Source organism: Myotis yumanensis, unplaced genomic scaffold, assembly GCF_028538775.1.
Source record: "Myotis yumanensis isolate MYYU_CA2020_CCGP unplaced genomic scaffold, mMyoYum1.0.hap1 SCAF_1, whole genome shotgun sequence".
NCBI classification, from domain to species: domain Eukaryota; kingdom Metazoa; phylum Chordata; class Mammalia; order Chiroptera; family Vespertilionidae; genus Myotis; species Myotis yumanensis.
The window spans coordinates 37726880-37743979 of NW_027223752.1; the positions used below are offsets into that span (position 1 = coordinate 37726880).

Sequence of the window (17100 nt, forward strand, 5' to 3'; positions counted from 1 at the left end):
CAACCAATCTCTCTCTCTCTCTCTCTCTCTCTCTCTCTCTCCCTCTCTCCCTCTCCCTTCCACTCTCTTAAAAAACAAAATCTCAATAAAACATATCCTCAAGTAAGGATTAACAAAACAAAACTTTCTATCTCTCTCTCTCTCAAAAAAGAAAATTCAATAAAAATATCTATTAAAAAACACACCACACCATGGATAATTATCTCTTCGACATAAAAAAGTAGCACATGGGGGTTGGAGGGGAGTCCCGAGAAACGACCATGGCTGGCCCTATTTGTGGACTAAACACCCTGCCCCGTGCCGACAGGTGCCGTGCGGCACTCACCTGACAATCCAGGAGAGTCTTTTGCACCGAGACCACACTTTCCGGTTTCTGCAAAGTTTTCAGTCGCTCCTCTTGAACCTCCATCCAGTTGTTCAAAATCTGTATTTTGTTTTCATTCTCGCTAATACTTTCCAAAAGCTGTTCTAAATGTTGTATCTACAAGTTATGAATGAGACAATTTCTTATTTTAAACCATATGCTCTAAAAAGTAAATGTCATGATATGTTTTAAATAGGATGACATATTTTCTTCTGAGGTTTTTAGTAAGTATAAGGTTTCCCAATAACTTTTGTAATAAAAATTCATAAATCAGGAAATAGAATTAAAATCACCTTTAAAAAAATTATAACATTTGAAATGAAACCTAACCTGCTAAGAAAGCTGGCTGTTTTGGAGTTTCATAATATCTGAACAAAATAAAATCATGTTGCTGACACTCACACACACACACACACACACACACACAGTATTATATAGTTACATATGCATACATATATGAAAAGTTTTGTATTCGACTTCCAATATTTCATGGGCACTTGCTTGTCATGACATATGCCTTTATTAATTTAAAAGGCTTCCCAATATTTCATTGAATGGACACAATATAATTTGATTAATTTTTCCTCTGTAGTTGGAAAATTAAGGCATTCTACTTTCACCAGTAACAATAATTGTGAATTTAATACTTTGTGAGCATATCTTTTCCTTTTTGAAGGACTATTTACTTAAGATAAACATGTAAGAGGTGGATTGCTGGGGAAAGCAATAAGATAGGTGATTATTATGATTCTTGAAATTTTCCGGATGCATTCCAAAAGGGATTTAAGCCATTATCTGAAATGTATGAATGCAATAAAGATAAAAGCCCAAGGCTTATTAAATTTTTCTAACTTAATAAGTGTATGTTATATTAATGTTTATTTTAAATGTCTAACTGAAGTTGTAATATTTCCATATTTACTTGCTAGCTATAGTTTTATCTTTTGTGAATTGTCTGTCCGTGTTCTTTGTTCACTCACATACTTGAACTTTAATTGTATAAATCCATTTGTGTGCATCCCTCTGCAATAAAGAAATCAACAGAATGACCCTATCAATTATATACAAACATTAAATATTTTCCAGGAATAAGTTCTCTTCATTTTTTCAGAGTCATGGAATAAAAATCTACCAAAAGGTCACATACATTTTTCTTCCTTTTTACAATCTTTTCCAACCTGAAATACTTTGCCACTTTTGAACAGCTACTTTCACAGAAAATGTCAAAATCTCTGACTAGTTAGTAGTCTCACAGAATACTAGACATTTTCTTAAATAAAAATTTCTCCTCTTCACTTGCCTAACTCAATTTCCCACTAAGAAATCTCAAAAGAAACACAAGAGCTATTTCATACTCTCCTGTGGAGAATGCTAAAACACAGGGTTATTAAGGGTTATCAATGAGATGATTATCAGGCTACACTGTAAATTAACTATATGAACATCTTTTAAAATTTTCCCAAAGGCGGTATTTTGCAGAGGCCAAATCCCTCATCAGACCGTGACACATGAGCACACCTTTCTGTTGAGCGTCCCGTGTACCCGCTGCCACTGGCGGTTCATCTCTCCCAGGTGCTCTGCAAATTCCGTTCTCTCGTAGCGCTTACTCTCTACATCACAGGTGCTTAGCTGAAGTAATGACTGGTTAACAAAGTCAACTATCCATTGCTTATAGTCCATTTCCATCCTAAACTCCTAAAACAAAAGGAACAAACAAAATTAAACCACCAAAGCCTGAAAAAGAGTAGGTTAGATGAACTGGAGTTCCCCTCTGCTGCACTCTAGGGGGCGCCAAGCTCTCATCCATCAATCAAGGGGCACCTGTCAGGAGCTATGCTCTACCTTCTCCTACCCCACCAGCGGCCTGCTTTTTATTTCAGTGGACAGTCTTTTTGGAAATTCCACATTCCGGGACAGACTGACTCACCGCTTTCAAGCAGACTGAACTGTCACAGGCAGCATCAGGCACGGTGGCTACCTCCTCTGAACCAGCAGCAGAACCCAGGGGTTGACGAAGGGTCCCTGGGAGAGGCTGCCTGAGAGTTGCCCTGGAATTCAGAGCCAACCTGCAGCTCATGGAAGTGACAGGATGGGATGTCTAAAGGTAAGACTCCCAGGCCACCCAGGCACTCTAGGAATGAAGGCAGCTTCTCTCTTTCTCTGGGGACAGGCTCAGCCACCCAGTTTACAGCAAGCCGAACCCCAGGGAGGGCCAATCACATTTCCGTCAAGCCTGCAACTGGTTGGGTTTATTCTGGCAAGTTCTAGCACCTCCTTTGGAGACATCCAATGGGGAAAATCAGGTGGTACATGCTGTTACTAAAGATGACAGAATACACCCATGTGGACCCTCTAAAGATTCCACTATCACTGAAGTTACATTTGTGATAGAATCTATACTAATAAAAGGGTAATATGCTAATTAGACCGGGAGACTTTCTGGACAAAGCCATGGTGGCGGGGCCAAAGCAGAGGCTGTTATGGCAATCAGGCCAGCATGGGGGGCAGTTGGGAGAAAGCAGGCTGGCAGGGGGAGTAGTTGGGGGTGAGCAGGCCGGCGGGGGGGGGGGGCAGTTGGGGGTGAACAGGCCAGCAGGCAGAGTGGTTAGGGGCAATCAGGCAGGCAGGCAGGTGAGTGGTTAGGAGCCAGTGGTCCCGGATTGTGAGAGGGATGTCTACCAGTTTAGGCATGATTCCTGGGATCGTGCCTAAACCTACAGTCGGACATCCCCTGAGGGGTCCCAGATTGGAGAGGGTGCAGGCTAGGCTGAGGGACACCCCCCACCCAATGCATGAATTTCGTGCACAGAGCCACTAGTATAAAAATAAAATGCTTGCTAACATCCTGTTTTGTGATTAAGCCACTCATCTCCCACCTGTGAGGTCTTTGAAAGCCATGACCAAGGCCGTCATCCCTGTGCTTCTAGGGGCGAACACAATGCCTGGCACACAATAAATGTTTGTGTGTGGCTTGTTCAATATGACTTAAATCTACTTGAAATCAAATATCATGGAGAAAGCCATGTTCACACCTATTTGTAGGATACCAACTTTTCCTTATGTTGATTTTCCTATATCAACTTATTCTCTTATTCAAAGAACATTTACTCAAAACCTACCGGCTGCCAGGTACGGGGCTACATGTGCTATTTCAGGGAGCTGAAGGACAGCTTCTGCTCTCAAAACGCTAAGTCAAGGTGGAGAGAGAGGCAACCAAGCACATAATTCTAATACCGTGTGGTAGGAACTATTGATGGCGCCATAGAGACAGCTAATCCTTGAAAGTAAACTAATCCGGCCGGGAGAGTCAGGGGTAGATTTCCAAATGAGAAGATACTTGAGCTGCCCCTTGCAGGATGACCAGGAGGGTTTCTCCAGGTAAATGCGGGCACTGGGATTCCTGGTGCAAAGCCCAAAAGCATGAGGAGAGAGAGCACCAGAGCAGTCGAGGGAGCACAAATCACTGGGTCCAGGCAGAGTCCAGGGTTTGCGAGGGGGGATGAAAAGAGGAGGCTGGAGAGGTGACGAGGGACCAGAATCAGTTAAAAGGTTGGCTACTGTCGCCCTGGCTGCTGGTGGTTCTCGGCGGTTGGAGTGTCAGAGAGCACCAAAGGGTTGCGTGTTTGATTCTCCATCAAGGGCATGCACCTGGGTTACAGGTTTGATTCCAGACCCCCGTCAGGGCGCATGCGGAAGGCAACCAATTGGTGTGTCTCTCTCATCGATGTTTCTCTCTCTCTCCCCCTCCTCCCTTCCCTTTCACTCTTTTTAAAAATCAATGGAAAAAATATTCTCAGATGAGGATTAAAAAAAAAAAAAGCTTGGATACTGTCCTGTGGTGAGAGCTACTGCAGGAATTTAAGCAGAGTAAGAACAAGTATACGAAGTTCTCTCTCTTGAGAATCATCCAGCACCCCACCCCCCACACCCAGAATTAGTTCTTCTAAATTATATCCCACGCGTGGCTTTGTTCAGTATTTCCTCTCCGACTGCCTTGCCTTCCTGTTTAATGGAAAGGCCTCCGCTCTTTCTGCATCATTACCTTGTACTTCTGAAGAAGATTTTTAACTTGAGATGCAGAACCCGGAGAAGGCGCGGCGTCTTCGCCTGCAGTTTGACGTTCCACATTGTTCATCCAGCTAATCATCTCGGTGATTGCTTTTCGAGACGGCAATTTCTCCATCTGAAGCTGCAAGGACAAAACGATTTCCATTTAATTACCCGCAGTTAACACGAATCAGGGCATCGCTGGAGATGATATCGGGTTTGATAAAAGGTCCTGCTCCATAATTATGCAGGTTACTCACAAAAACAAACCCCGCATTCAAGCTTAGAATAAACGACCCCAAAACAATGACAGGGACCTTCACATCAGCTACCACAGTGGTGCAGATACACGGGGAAATAAAGTAATTAAGCCTGATTTCTCTCTGCAGAAAGATCCCATTGGGGGAGAGTCCAGTAATTAAGACCTATATTCACCGATGCCAGAGAAAAATAGGGAATGTCAATGAAAATTATTGAGTCAAAGGAATAATTTTAAGACAGTTGTGAGCTAACAAGTGAGCGCTAATTTAAATGCTTTAACGACTTGCCTGGTGAAGTTTTTCCTGAATGCCGGGGAGCTGCGTGACCAGCACTGTCCATCTCTGCTCGAACTGCGCTAAGGCAGCTCGCAGCGCAGCCGCGTCGGCCTCCTTCAGGTGCAGGAGCTGGTTCCCGGTGCTTAGCACCGCAGTCTTCAAGGAGGACTTCTCATCAAGCTCCTTCGAAAACGCCTGGAGACCGTTTTACAATGTAGAAATTTTAAAAAAACTTTCAATAGAGAACAGAATAGCCAAGAGCCAGAATAACTGGTTAGAGACCAAAACCAAATAACTGAATTCAATTCAAATAGTGAATATTTGTATGTGGATGTATAAGTATGCATGTGGATATGCGCACGCTCACACACGTGTGTGTCACAAACAAACTTTTCCTACTAAGGGTCAGACACTGTTCCAGGCATTAGCTATGTGGAGGGGAACGAAAACAGTGAATTCTTGCCCCTTGGGTGGCTTACAATCTAGGGGATTAATATTTTAAAAGACAGACAAATCATTATTACAACTTTAAAAAAGAGTGATCAGATCCTCATCGTTTCCTAACCAGAACTCGGACCAGAACTTTGGCTGGAGATCCTGGCTAGAGGTCCTGACTAGGCTGCTGATCAACTGAAGGCTGTCTTCGTGTCATTCCTTCTTCGCCGACTCTGTCTACACCTTTGGGGACCCCTGGACCCGCTGGGATTGGACCCCAGCAACCGACCCAGTAGTAGATTTTCTTTTTATACCAGGACCACTATGCCAAGCAGTTTAAGTGAAGTATAGCTCCAACACAGTGCAGTCAAGAATAGTTCTCAACATGACATGGACTTCAAGGAAAGAATGGCTCCTGAAAGAAACATAACATTTCCCTCAAGTTCCTAAGGATTTTCTGATCACATCTTTTCACCTCTGCATTAGATGTGGACATAAGCAGGGAAAGGGATTTACTTAGGTAAAAATACTTCTCTTAGTCTCTTCCACAAGTCATTAATTTTATAATTTAAAGATATAATTAACTGACCTAGCTGATAACAGTTATAGACAGAAATGAGTTACCTTGTCTTTCCCTTTAGGGAACCCTGAGCAGTTCACCATATAAGTTGGATAGACAAATCCTTCCAGGGACCCCAGAAATAGTTTTTTGTTTTGTTTTTTTGCCAAATGGAAGAAGGCACACCCTGAAATTTGGGTGGGAAATGCAATCTATGCTTTTCTACCTGGGCCATCTCTAGTCAGCAATGCATAGCCTCTAAATCAGTGTTTCTATGAAGTTTCTATTTTATTAAAAATATAAATATCTATCAAAAAAAAAAAAAAAAAAAAAAAAAAAAAAAAAAAAAAAAAGAAAGTGTGCACCCGGCTGGCGTGGCTAAGTGGTTGAGCATCGTCCTATGAACCAGAAGATCATGGTTCGATTCCCAGTCAAGGCACAGGCCTGGGTTGCGGGCTCGATCCCCAGTGTGGAGCGTGCAGGAAGCAGCCGATCAATGATTCTTTCTCATCACTGATGTTTCTATCTCTCTCTCCCTCTCCCTTCCTCTCTGAAATCAATAAAAATATAGCCCTAACCAGTTTGGCTCAGTGGATAGAGCGTCGGCCTGCGGACTCAAGGGTCCCGGGTTCGATTCCGGTCAAGGGCATGTACTTTGGTTGCGGGCACATCCCAGGTGGGGAGTGTGCAGGAGGCAGCTGATTGATGTTTCTCTCTCATCGATGTTTCTAACTCTCTATCCCCCTCCCTTCCTCTCTGTAAAAAAATCAATAAAATATATTAAAAAAATATATTAAAGAAAAAAAAGTGTGGAATACAACACAAAGTTCATATTAAATATAAACTAAATGCAACAAATTTTAACTAATATATTTAAAATCGTTCCTGTGCACTTATAGGTTTATTAAAAGTATATTTAAAAGTATCTATGTTTCAATACCAAAGTAAATAATCATAGCTACAAAATATGAAAAATGGAAAAAGACTAAAAGGTTTCAAAAGTACGATTTTCCTTTAAGAAAAGTCTCAAAACAATGAAACAATAACATTTTAAAAAATTTATTGATTTGAGAGAGAGGGAAGGAGGGAGACAGAGGAGAGGAGGAAGAGAAGAGAGGTCGGGGGGGGGGGGGGGGGGGAGGAAAGCGGGGAGAGGGAGAGAGGGGAGAGGGAGGGAAAGATTGATTTGTTGTCCCACTTATTTATGTATTCATTGGTTGATTCTTATATGCTCCCTGACCAGGGACTGAACTCGAAACCTTTGGTGTAGCAGGATGATGCTCTAACCAACTGAGCTACGCAGCCAGGGCTAGAACAATAACATTTTAGAAGAAATATCAGTTCTATATGATTAAAAACCATGTGTTGCCCTGACCAGTTTGGCTCAGTGGCTAGAGCAGTGATGGCGAACCTTTTGAGCTCGGCGTGTCAGCATTTTGAAAAACCCTAACTTAACTCTGGTGCCGTGTCACATATAGAACTTTTTTGATATTTGCAACCATAGTAAAACAAAGACTTATATTTTTGATATTTATTTTATATATTTAAATGCCATTTAACAAAGAAAAATCAACCAAAAAAATGAGTTCGCGTGTGACCTCTGACACAGGTGTCATAGGTTCGCCATCACTGGGCTAGAGTGTCGGCCTGTGGACTGAAGAGTCCCAGGTTCGATTCCGGTCAAGGGCATGTACCTTGGTTGTGGGCACATCCCCAATAGGGGGTGTGTAGGAGGTAGCTGATGGATGTTTCTCTCTCATGGATGTTTCTAACTCTCTATCCCTCTCCCTTCCTCTCTGTAAAAAATCAATAAAATATATTTAAAAAAACACACACAAAAAAAACCATGTGTTTATTAACTTTAATACTCATGACTCCCTAACCTTGTGACGTTCTTGTGGGGGCAGGAGAGTTATTTTCTGCATTTGTAAAACGTGCCCCATGTCAGAGCAAGTTTTAAATTTATATATATTTCATAGGGCCAATTAAAAAAAATACTTCATCCTTATTCTAAGTGCACAAATAAACTGCATAAACAATCGGTTCTAAGTTTGGAGAACGCCGCTGCTCTCAGCCCGTCTTATTCCACATCCACAAATGACGGAGCCTCTATCGCAGCAGCCCCCAACACTTTCCCCGGATCCTGATTTCTGACCGTGGATTATCTGGGCATATTCTATGACAACTTACAAAGAAACGGTCTATGTTGCTTCTGATTGTATCCAAGTCCTGAGACACGTTGAGGGACTGTTCTTTCCAGTAGTTCAGAGTTTGCTGAGAAGATTCCAACCACTTGGTTAACTGGTCCGCATCTCTGTGATAACTAACAAGAGCCACGTGAAAGGAAGTTAGAAACGCATTCTATGGTTGATGTGCGGCCCCCGCATATTTTCTTCTTATTTTACTGGGTGTTTTCCTATTATTCAGAAAATGATCACGTTTATAAGGACTATATCCTGTTTTATCCCAAATCCGACGCTCCTGGCATGCTTATGACTCTCTCCATTATGACTAATCAAGAAGAAAGAGACATTTTAAAGCCTTAAATATTCTATCTTTAATTTCTTATTACAGCTACACAAAAATAAATCCATGGGTAAGGACGGAGATTATTTTTATGCATCCAATGTCCTCTAATAGAGATGTTTATAGTAAAAATACAACCAGCATTTGTATAAGTTATGTAACAAACAGCAGAGTGCGGTTGGCCAGATGCCAACATATTTAGCTGCTGTGATGAAAATTCCCAAGCAAAATGCTACACTTATTATAACTTCTAATCTTCTTTAGGATAAGAGAGACCCCTAACAAGTAGCGATGGGAATGAGGCTTAAAGGTTCTACATTCTGTACTTTCCTCAAGGGGTTCAAGATGATTTCAACTAAGGAAAAAAAGTCTCTGAAGAATTCCAAACATTTTTCCAAATTATCCTGTTAGCTATAATTATTACTTTATTTTAAATTTTAAAACTTTTGGAAGAGGAAAGAGCAATCTCATGGCACAGAGGTAACATGCATTATCTGATAAATCCTATCTTCCACAGAACTGATTATACATTATCCTGAGTCTAGCAAACCAGTACCAGAGACTCTAGACCCCACGTAGCCCAGCAGGGGGACCCGACTGCCTCGGACTGTGGAAGAGAAACTACATGGGGGACCATGTGTAAAAACCGGGGACTGCAGGAGCCCCGAGGCCTTTCTGCACAGCAAAACTTGATGCGATCGCGCTCTAAGAAAACGTACCTGAGCAGATGCTTGAGGAGCGTTTGCAGTCTGTGGAGTTCATGGTCGATTTTTTTGTTCAGGGCCAACCACTGCTCCTCTAGCTTTGCGATCTGGCCCTCTAACTCAGGACAGCTCACGGAGGCCACCAGCTGCTTGCCTTCATTCAGAGTCTGGTAAAGCCGGGCATGCTTCTCATCGACGTTTCTCTTTATTTGCTAATAAAAGTCAAGTCACAGAATGAATTACTTCAAAATGAAGCCAATGAACCTGCTCCCAAACACTTCATAAAAGGCCAGCGGTAGAGTCTATGGAAGAAACACTACCCCTTTCCTAACCCTCAGCACTCTTGCAGTCTAGTCTGGCTGGACAAACAGGATGACTGGCTTATTGATCACTTTTCTCAACGCCAGTTTCTAATAATGTATTTCTACCGCACAGATTAAATCTATAGACTCAGATGTGTGAACAGAAAACAAAAATCCACACACCCACCTAAAAACAAGAAAGCTGGCAGCTTAGGGGGCACAAGCAGCTTGCAGACAGGAGTGTGTGTGACCCAAAGATTATTTTAAACAACAGGAAATGTCACAAAGAAATGAGGATTTCCTGGGACTCTGGGCAAACCGGAAAATCTAGGCCCCTGGGTCTGCATTCTCGTGGGGCAAAGATGGGCTGAAACCCAGCGGTAAGCCTCCTGTCGAAGAGCCTGCTCTCTCTGCTTCCCCTACCCAGTTCCTACTGCCCCCCAACTCCCGTCCCCACGGCAGACCACTCAGCATGCCTTCTTTCTGTCCTCCTGCCTGGCCCCGTAAGCATTTTATATTGCAACCTAGATATGAAGGGGCTCAATAAGAAAACACTTCTTTATTATTCTTTAGCCCCGAATAGCAGGACAAAATTCATTTCCAGAGTCTTCTCAATGTAAAGACTCAGTAGGGAGAAAGGATAAGGAACTCAGCGGAGCAAATTAAAGCAGACAGCACATCATCAATAAAACTTCATGAAAAGGAAAATAAAATTCTTCAAAGTTGCGAATACAATGACCCCCCCGAAGAACTCCGTGGAAGGCAATTGTCCTCCACGGCTGGGTTCAGCCACTGACACTTATCCTGACAGCTATTTAAATTTCATCTTTAGAAATAACTTATGATCAAAAGAGAACGTTGGCCATTTTCCAATTAACTTAAGCCTTTTTAAAGCCAAAAATTCTACTTCCAATATCCTTTGCATCACTCCCATTTGTGACCCTCTCCCGCTACTCCAGCCTGTGGGCTAGAATAAACTGTCCAACATTAGTTAAAAAAAAAAAAAAAAAAAAAAAGGTTTTCATTTTCTAAGCCTTCAGTGTGAGGCACTCACTATTTAGAGCAGTGGTTCTCAACCTGTGGGTCGCGACCCCTTTGTGGGTCGAATGACCCTTTCACAGGGGTCGCCTAAGACCATCGGAAAACACATATATAATTACATATTTTTGTGATTAATCACTATGCTTTAACTATGTTCAATTTGTAACAATGAAAATACATCCTGCATATCAGATATTTACATTATGATTCATAACAGTAGCAAAATTACAGTTATGAAGTAGCAACGAAAATAATTTTATGGTTGGGGGTCACCACAACATGAGGAACTGTATTAAAGGGTCGCGGCACTAGGAAGGTTGAGAACCACTGATTTAGAGCATTTCTGAGAATTTTTTTGTTGTTGTTGTTAATCCTCACCCAAGGTTTTCTGTTTTTGTTTTCACTGTGGGAGAGACACATAGATTGGTTGGCTTCCCACACGCAACTCAACGGGGGGTGTGGAGTGAACTACAACCCAGGCACCTGCCCTTGACCCTTCAGTGCATGGGCTGCCGCTCTAACCACTTAGGAACACCGGCCATGGTTTTGAGAAGTTTTCATTTCCCCATTTCATACATGGAGTCAAGCTGCACTGGCCACTAGGTCCATGAGGCTCCGAGCCAGCAGCTGAACACAGGTTTGTTCTGGCTCCAGAGGCCACGCAACTGACCTACATTCCACGTCTTACAGATGTGTATCAATCAAGACACAAACCTCTGCATGATACATGAGACTGGGGCCCTAAGAAATCTATGAGAGAGGTGGTTTTACAAGGTATCTGACTTCTGTTAGCCTGGCGAATTCACTTAAATGTCTTAGAACAAGGATTTCATTTTCAATAGAATTCCAGGTGATATTTGAAGGGATATAGTCACTTTTGGGGAAATTATCAGGCTTATGTTAGTTTGGCTAAAATTAACTGTTTCTAATATAACGAGGTTTAACATGCTGTTTTCAACTTCATTCTCTTAGCTGTTCAGAAGGTACCTTTAGCATCTAACAAAGCATTCAAACAGCAGTTTCCCAACCCAGAGGACTGAGACTGACCTTAGAGTCAGGCTCTATAAAATAAGACAGCAAAGAGGGTAACTGTAGCTTCCTAGGTGCCTAGACAACATGACCACAGCATTGCAACCTCTGGAAAATGTTGCCTATGGGAGCCTGAATGCCTCTGAGGAATGGCCGAGTATTCCAGGCTCTCATTCTCCAGCCAGTCTATTCAGGCGACGAACCTGCCTTTGAAGTTTTAAAGTTGATATGTGATAACTACCTCTAGCCGCACACCTCGGCTTCTCATCACTCATATTCTGAAGTTAAAATGTGAGAAGATTTTATCTTGTTGGCCATGTTCTCAGTGCCACTCGAAAATCACTCTAAGGCAGCGGTTCTCAACCAGTGGGTCGCGACCCCTTTGGCGGTCGAACGACCCTTTCACAGGGGTCGCCTAAGACCATCCTGCATATCAGATATTTACATTACGATTCATAACAGTAGCAACATTACAGTTACAAAGTAGCAACGAAAGTAATTTTATGGTTGGGGTCACAACATAAGGAACTGTATTTAAAGGGCCAGAAGGTTGAGAACCACACTGCTCTAAGACTTTATCTTCCCTGTGGCATCGAAATCCGAGACACACAGGCTTTGATAATAGTACTAAAAGTTGCACGAAAAAATATTTAAAGCTTGAAGACTTTTGATGATGCTTGTGGCAGGTGGCAGGTTACTGTCTGGATCACAAGCTTTGTCCCACCAGAGCTTCCCTGTAGTAATAGAACTAAATATATGTTCAGAGGCTCCTGGTTTACAAAGTTCCTCCCATATGTCGGTTGATTTCCATAACCACTGACATCCACCTCTCTAGACAGGTAGAACCAGCACGACTGTCTGTGTTCTACAGATAAAGGAACTGAGGCTGGGGCGGGGGAAGTGACAGCAGGGAACGTGAGAGCCAGGACCCAGACCGAGGTCCTGGACCCCCAGCCACACACGCGGCGATGCTGAGGAGCTCTCAATCCAATCTACAGTTTCTCCGAATGTGTTTGACAGGGATTTGTGTGATAAACAATATTTCATTTCAATTCAAACCATTCGCCTGCAAAAATCAAGCAACTTAGTAAAATAAATGTAAAAAAACCACTCTCCCACACATACAAAGTGCTATCGACCATGCCTTTGACAGCTTCCATGTGAGCAAAATACCTGGTAAAATGAGATCCTTTCCACCAATCTGTCCTCGGTCTCCTCCACCAAGCTCACGGAGGGCAACGTAGATGCCAGGACTTCCAGGTCCTTCTCAAGAGAGGCGTAGTTCTCATCAAATTCTTCCCATTTCTAGAGAATCAAGAACATCCAACCAATAGGAGCCCTTTTAGTGAATCCCAGACAATGACAAAATGAATCATAAAAATAAAAATGGACTCTGAGAGGTACACAAAATTAAAGCATGGATTCTAGGGGTTTCTGAGAGAACCCCCTCCAGTAGAAGCCTGGTGTGTACTGGGAAGTGCCCTTGCCTGCGTGGAGGAGGCTTTTAACATCCGGTTGGCGTTACGTTTGTCTCATCAAATGGAGCAGGAACTGAACTGATTACATCAAAGTTGTCTCAGCATCGCCTTCGTGGAGGCTCTACGAGAGCCCCTCTCTCATGTGCAAAGGCAAAGGGCTACCTTTCAAAGCTTCTGAGCAGAAGCTCCTGTTGGGCCGCTTCCTCCTTCCTGGCCCCAACCCCCCGGCCCGGACATTACCCGACCAGGACACTCAAGGCATGACTTCACTGAGGTGTGGGCTCACCCTGCATCTGGGGAATAGTCTCAACTTCGCCTAAATCTTGCCTCGTCCTGGCTCCGTTTCCACAGGAGCCCACTTCTAGGGTCCCCACACACTACAGAGCCCACGTATGCACACTTAATAGTATCACTAAACAGTAACTGTTGGAAAAAGAACCACCTTGCTAATTTTCATATCTACTGAGACAGGGGGTCACCTGGCTAGGAGGGGCACTCACATGAAGTCTTCTTTTGGATACAATGAAAGATTACTATAAATATCCATTGGACACACTCATTAGAAAATTTTACTTATAAATATCTAAAAGTAACACCATGTCCTACCATATGATATAGTTGAATATTTCCTTGCTTTTTGTTCATTTCCTTTAGGTCAGCAGTTTCTCAACTTGTGGGTCGCGACCCCTTTGGCGGTCGAACGACCCTTTCACAGGGGTCGCCTAAGACCATCCTGCATATCAGATATTTACATTACGATTCATAACAGTAGCAACATTACAGTTATGAAGTAGCAACGAAAATAATTTTATGGTTGGGTCACAACATGAGGAACTGTATTTAAAAGGGCCAGAAGGTTGAGAACCACTGCTTTACGTGCTGACATCCACCGCATTTAAAAAGTTACAGGGCAAAATCTTAAAATTGAGGGAAAGCTTTATACAAGCTTAATTTTTTTCTCAGAATTGGGACAAGATTGTCATGAGTCCACTTCAGTGACGGAAGGCACATCTGGTTCAGGAAGTACAGTTTCTGAACCAGTGACTATGTCATTCAAATGATCTCCTTCAAGATCTCAATGTGCTTTCAGTTTTGTTTATTTCCTCTACACAGTGCTAGACGGTTGAAAGATGCCCACCGTCCCTGATTTGCACGTAAGAAACCTCAGCTAATAGTGCATCCAGGGAGTAGTAGCCAGAACTAGAGCAGGGCTCCACACTCCTCATTATTAATTCCTATTTAATTACTGCCTAATAACATTTGTTTTTGACACCTGGAGGCGGTGGCTGACAATCCGGAATTCCTAGCTTTTCAAGTACAAAATGTATGTAACCCAAATACCTGCAACAAACTCTGCTGCTTTATTCCACATTGGCGTGCCTTTTCTTCTAGTAATTTAACTTCTTTTACTTGTTCTGCCCAAGATGTCTCTTTCTTTTGCAATAAAGAAGGAAGCATTTTGCTGGAGAATGTTTGGATTAACAGCGTGTCAGCAACAAGCTTCTGGAAAAAAAGCTGTAAAATGGAGAAGGTTTTAATATTTATTTCTGCAACGTGAAATCTTACAAAGCAAATTACTTTAACTTTGTTGTTGTTGTTGTTGTTAATCCTCACCCAAAGATATTTTTTCCATTGATTTTTCTTTAGAGAGAGTGGAAGGGAGGGGAAGAGAAGGGGGAGGGGGAGGGGGGGGAGAGAGAGAGAGAGAGAGAGAGAGAGAGAGAGATCTATGTGAGAGAGATACATCAATTGGTGGCCTTCCACATGCATCCCGACCAGGGCCAGGGACTGAACCTGCAACCCAGGTACATGCCCTTGACCAGGAATTGAACCCTCAAACCTAAGGTTCGCAGGCTGATGCTCTAACCACTGACCCACATCGGTCAGGGCTACTTTAACGTCTTATACTGTTATATTTGCTTTTTTAACCCACAATCCCAGGTCAGCCATGGAGACTAAAACACACAAGAAAACTGACTATATATCCCTTAGTTTTTGAACATTAATGACATTTTAACAAATTATAAAGAAAAATCACCCTAGTAATATTTTCCACAAAATAGTTCATGTTAACGGCCAAACATTATTAATTACGTAATTTCAATTTCCAGCCAGATCTTCCTAAATCAGTTATTCTAAGGTTTAAGGAACTTTACAAGAAGGTTGGTGATAACGTGGCTGATTAATTTCAAGACAATAAGTTGTATGGATAGCTGTGTTAGCTCAGGGAGCCCACAGAGTCAACAGCTGGGGTTCCTAAACTTGACTCTTAACTTCTACTCAGTAAAATGGCAACATAAAGGGAATTTGCTGACGGGATCTTTGGGGATCCTGGTACCTAACAGCTCCCAGAATGGCCCTTTCAGAGCCTTGAAAGGGGAAAGCTTCCCTTCACGTGGTCCCTCTCCAGCTACATCAGCTGTCCTCTTTGGTCGTCTGGAGGAGCCTCTATGTGAATCCCTTCTCCCATTCCTTGTGAAGGACACATGGAGGGTTCATAAAGCACAGGGCCCATCAACTGATATTATTTTCTCCTCTTCCCTTCCATCCTTTTATACATCTTTACCTTTAAATTCCTTAGACTAAGGTCTACTTATCAAAGGCCTTGACTTAAGCTTGTTGAAGGTAGGAATGTCTTACACAGTTTTTATTACCAATATTTAAATCACTGCATGTTTTTGGTTGGTGAGGTTTTGTTTAATGAAATGAATGGAATACGAAGGGGTGCATTGCAGCGATTTTCAACCCTTTTCATCTCATTGCACACATAAACTATTGCTAAAATTCTGCAGCACACCAAAAAATATGTTTTTTTGCCAGTCTGACCAAAAAAAAAAAAAAAAAAAAAGATATAATTTGGATTCATTCACACCAGACAGCTATTGTGTTGGCTGTTGTCACTTGTTATTTGACAATCACAATCCAAGGGAAAAGAGGTCGGTGCCCCTCACTGAGTAGTCACACACTGCATGCTTCACCACTGGTTGAAAATCACTGGTTTGCTGTAACGTCACACTAGATAGACATTTATATATTTAAATAATGTTTATTTAGATTTCAATTCCCAGGAAGCCTTGTCTAATCTCCTGAGTTAAATTTCCTCTATTAAATGCTCTCAAGGCATGTATCCCAATTTTAATTTTAAATCTGTCTGAATGGCTCCTTAATAAATTGTCTTCTCAATCAATGGAAAGCTCCACAAATGCAAGGAGCTGCATCTGCTTTATTCACACCATATTCTTAGAGGTTAGCAGGGCTCCTGGTACACAACGAGCCTTTCAATGGCTGCTTGCTAAAAGAACGAAGGAACGATACCTATTTCCCCACGGAAGAAAATGGATGCGCGCGGTTCCCACTCAGAAAAACCGCGTCTGTGAAACGGCGCTCCGCCCGCGTGTCTCACCTTGTGATTCTGTATCTGAGCCTGTAAGGCACCTTTGCTTTTGGTTTGCTCTAAGTGGTCACGAGCAAGCTTTTCCTTCCCGATGGTCACCAGCTCCTCCAAGCCTCGCAACAAAGCGTCCTGCTGGCTCTCAGTGACGCAAGGGCTGCCGAGTTCCGCGTACCTGGCTCTCAGCATACCCCACATACTGTCCAGAACATCCTGAAAAAGAAGAGCAGGGGGGCCCAAACATTTCATCCAACCATGAAAATAACCAAACGAACCACAAATCTGAACTCCCTTGGTGGGAGAAAAAAAATCTTATAAATAATCCTTATAAATAATCCTAGTAATTCATTGCGTGGATGTTTTCTGCTCGGACACACCTCTAGTTTGTAAACCTCCTGGAGTAGAGCATAAGGTAGGTGAAGCTTCTCTCCCTCGGCCCTGAGTTTTGCTACTTGGCTCTCAGAGGTCCGCAGCTCCGCGGTATAGGCATCTGCTTTCTAAAGAGACAATGCAAAAAAGAAAACATTTAAAGTAAGTTAGAGAAGCACATGCATTTATTAAAAACTTCAACAGGAAAGAGTTAAGGGAAAGTGGAAGTCCCGCTTTCCCTCCCTCCCTTCCAGCCCTCCCCAAAGACCCACAGTTCAGTTTGTTTCTAACGCACGGACCGTAGGGGTACAGTGCCCGT

At 42.6% G+C, this 17100-nt stretch overlaps 1 protein-coding gene across 3 annotated transcripts in view; it reads right to left on the minus strand.

The window, feature by feature from the left end:
• Positions 1 to 17100, minus strand: part of SYNE2 (spectrin repeat containing nuclear envelope protein 2) — a 304773-nt gene that overhangs the window by 69453 nt on the left and 218220 nt on the right. For all 3 annotated transcript variants that reach the window (XM_070418606.1, XM_070418595.1, XM_070418615.1), the window contains 10 exons: positions 16790 to 16909; positions 16425 to 16625; positions 14363 to 14536; positions 12717 to 12848; positions 9187 to 9383; positions 8132 to 8264; positions 4960 to 5142; positions 4407 to 4553; positions 1883 to 2059; positions 326 to 481 (listed from right to left, as the gene is read on the minus strand). In XM_070418606.1, coding sequence (XP_070274707.1) covers positions 326 to 481; positions 1883 to 2059; positions 4407 to 4553; positions 4960 to 5142; positions 8132 to 8264; positions 9187 to 9383; positions 12717 to 12848; positions 14363 to 14536; positions 16425 to 16625; positions 16790 to 16909 — 1620 coding nt within the window. The remainder of the gene's footprint in view (positions 1 to 325; positions 482 to 1882; positions 2060 to 4406; positions 4554 to 4959; positions 5143 to 8131; positions 8265 to 9186; positions 9384 to 12716; positions 12849 to 14362; positions 14537 to 16424; positions 16626 to 16789; positions 16910 to 17100) is intronic.